Source organism: Mastomys coucha, chromosome X (assembly GCF_008632895.1).
Source record: "Mastomys coucha isolate ucsf_1 chromosome X, UCSF_Mcou_1, whole genome shotgun sequence".
In the NCBI taxonomy this organism is placed as follows: Eukaryota; Metazoa; Chordata; class Mammalia; order Rodentia; family Muridae; genus Mastomys; species Mastomys coucha.
In genome coordinates, this window is record NC_045030.1 from 77,369,234 (window position 1) to 77,376,536 (window position 7,303).

A 7,303-nucleotide genomic window follows, 5' to 3' on the forward strand; every position below is an offset into this window, starting at 1 on the left:
AAAAAACCCAAAAACTAATCAGTATATCCATGAGAGCATAGTGCATTTCTCTGCTGAAGTCTTCTTGATTTCTTTCACCTATATTTTGCAGTTTTGACTTTACATGCAATTATACACTTTTGTTTTTTTAAAGGTTTTATATTTTCACAAGCAATTGCTTTCTTTTAAAAAATTGTTTCTAGCCGGGCGGTGGTGGCGCACGCCTTTAATCCCAGCACTTGGGAGGCAGAGGCAGGCGGATTTCTGAGTTCGAGGCCAGCCTGGTCTACAGAGTGAGTACCAGGACAGCCAGGGCTATACAGAGAAACCCTGTCTCGAAAAACCCAAAAAAAATTATTTCTAATTATTTTTTTAATAATTATCCTTTGATAGACTGTTGAATACAACTGATTTTTTTTTACATTGATCTTGAGCCCTGCAAACATCCTATACTTGGTTATGTATAGTGGTTTTATTGAAAAATTCTCTCAGACTTTTATACATCACCACCTATGTTTTCTATGAACATTGCAATGAATCTCTATGAATGAGATTGCAATTTATGCCTTTTAACATTGTTATAGGCAAGACTTTCAATGCTTTATCAAGTAAGAGTGGTTAAAGAGTCTTATTCTAAGACAATGTGAAACAGTTTTTCATCTGTGAGATTTTTATTATTGACTTTAAAATTACCTTGCATAATTCAGTTATAACTCACTTATCAAATATGAATTGCAAATATTTTCTCCCATTCTAAGCTTTGTATTTGTTATTTTCTTGATATACTTTAAAGCCCAAAAGCTTGGATTGTTTAGGAGATGATTGCCAAACCTATAGTTATAAAATTTTAACCCAGTGTTTTCTTTAAATGTTGTGTGTTATATTTAGATCTTTGATCAATTTTGAGTTAAATTTTGTATGTAACATGAAGAAAAGCCCAATTTCATTACTAGTTTTGCATAGTTATAGCCAGGTCTTCCAACGCTGTGAAAAAGCTAGTGTCTACCAAATCAACTGACCTTAAATTTATGGGTTTATTTTTGCACCCTCATCCCTACTGCATAGATCTTTGTAGTATACTTACAGCAGTACTACACTTTTTTGATTCTGTGTTCAAAGTATTCCAATTTTCTTTATATTCATGTTTGCTTTGTATGCCTTTTATCATCATTATCCTTGTAATGTATGTTGTTTTTGAAATGTATTTTTTTATAGATAAAATATAAAAGTAGTTCATGCTTTTCATATACAGTATGATAGTTTCTGGTTTTAGTATATTTAGATAATTACTTATGTTTAGATATAAATTTATCATCGTTTTATACTTTTTCTTGTATTTTTGTTCCTCTTTCTCCTTTTATGCCTTATTATTTTAATGTCTTAATTTCTCTATTTTAATCTTATTATATATCTTCATATACTATCTTATTGGTTCTTCTAGGTATTAAAACCACATACTTTTTCACTGTCTTTTACATAAGTATATGCCAATTGAAGGCAAATTGAGATTTTATAAATACCTTTATGGTTATGAAATCTTTCCCTTTTTTCTTTCTTTTTTTGATATATATATATATATATCTTAATTTTATTCATCCACAAAGAAAAAGAATAAAACTATGTCATAATCAAGTAATTATGAACCTTAGTCTTCTCCCCCTCTTCTGAAACTCATTATTATTCAGAAAAGATATGTTTTAGATACTTTGTCTATCTTCCTTCAAAATGGACAAGTTTTAATGATATGACCTAACAGGGTGAAACAGAAGTGATTAGAAATATAGTGCAGCTTCCAATGGTTCCTGAGACTATATAAAATGTCTAGCTCTCCTTTATTGCCTAAGCTGAAGGCATCTAGTGGAGATGATCTCAGTTGTCTTCTAATCATAGAGTTATGCCATATGAAATACCTTTGAGGTGGTATCTCTGACCACTGTTTTGACTAAATCATGCATGCATAGATAGTTCCAAATTCCATGACACCCAAGAAAACCATGAGAAATAACATATTATCTTTGCCTCCTTCTCCAAATTATGTAGTTATTGAGCAATAGATAACTCAAACAAAGAGATACAATGAAACTGATTTTCCACATAAAGTAATTAAAATAAAATTATAATAAGCTTACTTCTTTATAAGTTTATTGTATTAAACTATAAATTAAATAACAGATAAACATGATTATCTTTAGAATAATAAGATATGAATAAATTCAAAATTTTCCAGATTGGTATATGTCATTGGCTGACAGAATACACATTTGAATTAGTTAATATGTCATTGTTCAGACACAAATGTGTTTTCCTCCATGAAACTTTTAAAGCAAAGTTTTTGAAAAGCAAAGGAGAGAAGAAACCTTGCTGAGATAGCACACAGATTTCAGGTGAAATGCAGCAATTATTTGGAAACAGAGATCTAATTGTAGATCTTGGATATTCTTAAACTAGTGTTCACTGGGATTATATAGAATGGATATCACTGCTTTAAAAAACTGGATTATTCTCTTTCTGTGAGTACAAATCCAGGGAAAAGCAGCCCTTTTCAGAACAAAGAATTCAAAGATTCACAGTTATCAATAGATTCTGTTGGGGTTTTTTTGTCCTTCTCTGTCTCATCTCAATTCCATTCTTTAGTATAATTACCTTCTTTACATACTAGCAGAGCTCCAATGAGGCCTGAATTCAAATCTTTCACCAGATCCACATGAGATAGATATGAATACGTGAGACATGGAGGGTCAGAGGCCATTGGACCATTCTCTTTCAGGACTTGCCAAACATACGTATGACTTTCACCAGGGAAAACTTTATCATCTTCCTTCTCCATTTGGCTTGTCTGATCTTCATATTCATCTCCTAAAAAAGAAGGTATAAAACTGCATTTTTTGTGTGTCTATTACCTGGAAATTTTGTTTTTATTTCCTCTGATGAAGGGATGATATCAGACCCATACTAAAGCTGTGTGAATACATGGCTTAGGCAGAGCCTAGAACATTTCTTTCCTTGTTCTAACTATCCCTAAACTTAGGCCTGGAAGCTTCTAGTCTCTATATAATCTAATCTTCTAAACTGACTAATTCAATCTGGCTTCTCTCAGCTTCTCACTAAATTGCTGTACTTAGCCTCATACTAACTTTGGCAATATGTTCTAATCTTCTGTCTCCTTACTACTCTCTGATTCACTTGTGTATTGCTAATTCTCTGCAACCCATCTCTGGGTTGCAACCCAAAACTGTTCTAGCAAAACTGCCATACACACACACCACCCCAGTTCTCTCTCATTGCCCTTGAGTAGCCTCTGTTTCCTGTCTGTTCACATGTGAGATAGGCATATCCTATATCTGACTTATTCAGTTAAATCTTTCTCTGATTCATCAGTTGGACTGACCTTCAATTAGATATCACATTCAAACATGGTTGCTTTCTTCTAAAACTAATCTCAACTTCATTGTTAGGGATTAAATGTGTGTACTAAGTGTGTATCTGTATTCTAGCCACATCATATTGTAATCCAGGGTATGTTTGCATTCCAGCTGGAGCATATCTTTGGATGATCCTTGCCAGAGAAACCATGTTCCTAGATTAAAATTCCTCTACAAGTTTCCACTTTCTGCTTAAGCTAAAAATGGTTCACAGTTTAACTTTTATGATAGAAATAATTATCAATCCCACAAACTTAACAAACATAATATCCTTATGAAGATCTGTTGATGTGATGATCCTTCAGAACTGCAGTCCTGATCATCTACCCTTCTGCAAATTTCAGCATCAAGGTTTTCCTGTCTGCAGTCTGATGATCTGTTCTTCCTCAGTCAGTTTGTTGAGCTGTCCCCATGCAGAGGGGTCAGTTTTCTGTGTCATTAGCATTACTCTTTCTGTGTTTCTCCTTTCCTTGAGCTGTACCTCTCATGTTGAAGATTCCCTTGCCCAGATCATATTTCTTTTGGAGAATGTGCTCTCATCATCATCATCATCATCATCATCATCATCATCATCATCCTCCTCCTCCTCCTCATATTTTTACAGTCCAGATTTTATTCACCTCCTGGTCCACCCTCCAACTGTTCCACATCCGATACCTCCTCCCTGCCTGACTGTCTCCACGAGAATGTCCCCACCACCCACCAGCCACCCCACCAGACCTCTAAACTCCCTGGGGCCTCCAGTCTCTTGAGGGTTAGGTACATTGTCTCTGATTGAACTCAGACCCTACAGTCCTCTGCTGTATGTGTGTTGGGGGCCTCATATCAGCTGATGTATGCTGTCTGTTTGGTGGTCCAGTGTTTGAGAAATCTTAATTGCTGAGTAGTATTCCATTGTGAAAATGAACCACATTTTCTATATCCATTCTTCTGTCATGGAACATCTGTGTTGTTTCCAGCTTCTGGCTATTATAAATAAGGCTGTTATAAGCATATGGAACAGTGCTCCTGTGGCATGGTGGGGCACCAGGTCAGATTTTTACCAACTTTAGTGGAACCCCTAATTTTTCATCACCTGTGGAATTATAGACAAAATCTCTTTCCCAATGTAATATATTCCCTGACTTCCATTCTGATAATAAAACATCTTTAATGTATACATGTTGATCTAATTCAGTATTTTCTTCTATAATCCAGTGTCTTTCAGTGGCTGTTGTTCCTGCCTTATTGGCATTTAAAAAAATTAAAGTTAATAAAGCATTATTCAGTCTATTTCTGGAAGTTCTTATTTCCCTTTTCTGTTTATCAAGGTACAATTAGATCTTTATGAATTCATATATATCAAAACCTAGTATTTTTGGTCTGGCCACTGTTCTGCTGCCTGCCATGAGGCCCATTGAACAATGAACAACCAGATTATATTCCTTCCTCTTAACTCCCCTGCCTGTAACTTGAGGCATGTCCAGCTTCGTTGAGCTACCTGTAGGGCTGTCCCTGGAGCTCCATTGTCTGGTCATTGTTCTGCCAGCTTCCATCAGGCCCACCAAACAAGGAACATCCAGGCCTGCTACACCAAGAACATCCAGTCAAAGGCTAGCAACCAGAAGACTGCTGCATAGGGACCATCCAGATTAGGCCTGCCTTCCCAATACCAGTTAAACAAGGAATACCCAAGAAAACAAGATAGCTAAAGGATACCTTATGAACACAAACACCAAGAGCCAGGGCAACATGGCAACTTCAGAGCAAAGCTGTCCCACTGCAGCAAGACCTGGGTATCCTAATGCAATCAAAGCACAAGAAAATGACCTTAAATTCAACTTTACAAAAATTATAGATGCCTTTATAGATGAAAAGAGTAAATCTTTCAGAGAAATATAGGAAAATATAATCAAACAGGTAGAGGACTTTAAAGACAAAACTAATGAATCCTTTAAAAAATACAAGAAAAGGCCGGGAGATGGTGGCACACACCTTTAATCCCAGCACTTGGTAGGCAGAGGCAGGCAGATTTCTGAGTTCGAGGCCAGCCTGGTCTACAGAGTGAGTTCCAGGATAGCCAAGGCTACACAGAGAAACCCTGTCTTTAAAAACCAAAAATACAAGAAAAGGAGTTGGAAAGATGGTTCAGCAGTTAAGAGCACCAACTGCTCTTCCAGAGGTCCTGAGTTCAACTCCCAGCATCCACATTGTGGCTCATAACCATCTATAATGGGATCTGAAGCCCTCTTCTGGTGTGTCTAAAGATAGCTACAGTGTACTCATATAAATAAAGATGAATAAATAATTAAAAATATAAGAAAATACAATTAAACAGATTAAATAAATGAATAAAACGGTAAAAGACTTTAAAATGGAAATAGAAGCAATAAGAAAACCACAATCTGAGAAAATCCTTGAGATGTAAAACCTATGAAAGAGAACAGGAACAACAGATGCAAGCATCATCAAGAGAATACAAGAGATGGAAGACAAAATCTGAGGAGTAGAAGATTAGATAGAAGAAATTGAAACATCAAAGAAAATGTTAAATCTAAAAAAAAAAAAAAAAAAAAAAAAAAAAAAAAAAAAAAAAAAAAAACCCTCATGATATGAAACATCCAAGAAATGTGGGATACCATGAAATGACCTAATATTAAGAATAATAGTAATAGAAGAAAGTAAATAGTCTTGGCTCCATGGAATAGAAATTACTCTCAGATTGCAAAATCGATCATCAATAGGAGGAGAGGACCTCGGCCCTGTGAAGGTTCTGTGCCCCAGTGTAGGGGAATGCCAGGGCCAGAAAGTGGGAGAGGGTGGGGTGGCAGGCATGGGGAGGGGGGAGGCAACAGGGGTTTGTTTTTGTTTGTTTTTTTGTTTTTTGGAGGGGAAACTGGGAATGGAGAAATTCGCATATAAATAAAGAAATAAAAAAAAAAAGAAATTACTCTCAACAAAAATTATAGAAGAAAACTTTACTAAAGAAAGAGATGTTTATAAACATATAAGAAGCATAAAGAACACCAATTAAATTGGACCAGAAAGAAAAGCCTATTGCCATATAATAATCAAAACACTAAATCTACTGGAAAAGGAAAGAGTATTAACAGCTACAAGAGAAAAAAGCCAAGCAACACATAAAGACAAACCTATCAGAATTATACCTGATTTCTCAGCAGAGACTCTAAACCATAGAAGGGCCTGGACAGATGTCTTAAAGCCTCTAAAAGACAAAAGATGCCAACCTTGACTTGTATAGCCAGAAAAACTCTCAATCATCATAGAAGGAGCAAAAAAGATATTCAAAGACAAAAAAAAATTTAAAAAATACCTATCCAGGGGCTGGAGAGATGGCTCAGTGATTAAGAGCACTGATTGCTCTTCCAGAGGTCCTGAGTTCATTTCTCAGCAACCACATGGTGGCTCACAACCATCTGTAATGGGATCTGATGAACTCCTCTGGAGCATGAAGATAGCATACTAATACACATAAAATAAATAAATAAATATTTTTTTAAAAATACCTATCCACAAATCCAGTCCTACAGAAAGTATTTGAAAGAGCAGACCTTGGGCACAAGCTCTGCAGCCAGTCCTACAACACCCAGAGGAAGCTCCACTCCCAGGCGCTCTGACACACCCAGGATCAGAGGTGAGCAGGAACCAACATCTGTCCCAACAATGGGAGTAACTGGGACTAGCTGGACCAGGCACACAGGAACTCTGCCAGCCCAGTGACTCTGGTTCCTTCCAGTCTGTCTGGGTTAGTGTTCTGAGCAGACCTGGGGTACAAGCTCTGCAGCCAGTCCCACAACACACAGAGAAAGCCACACTCCCAGGTGATCTAACAACCCCAGGATCACAGGATCCCAGAATCACAGGATCATAGAGACAGCTTGACTCTGAGGAGTTCTGACACA

At 36.5% G+C, this 7,303-nt stretch overlaps 1 protein-coding gene across 7 annotated transcripts in view; it reads right to left on the reverse strand.

Annotated features, from left to right (window-relative positions):
• F8 (coagulation factor VIII) overlaps nucleotides 1-7,303 on the reverse strand; it is a 226,818-nt gene that overhangs the window by 178,242 nt on the left and 41,273 nt on the right. For all 7 annotated transcript variants that reach the window (XM_031364709.1, XM_031364704.1, XM_031364687.1 and 4 more), the window contains exon 4: nucleotides 2,623-2,835. In XM_031364709.1, the coding sequence (XP_031220569.1) occupies nucleotides 2,623-2,835 (213 nt within the window). The remainder of the gene's footprint in view (nucleotides 1-2,622; nucleotides 2,836-7,303) is intronic.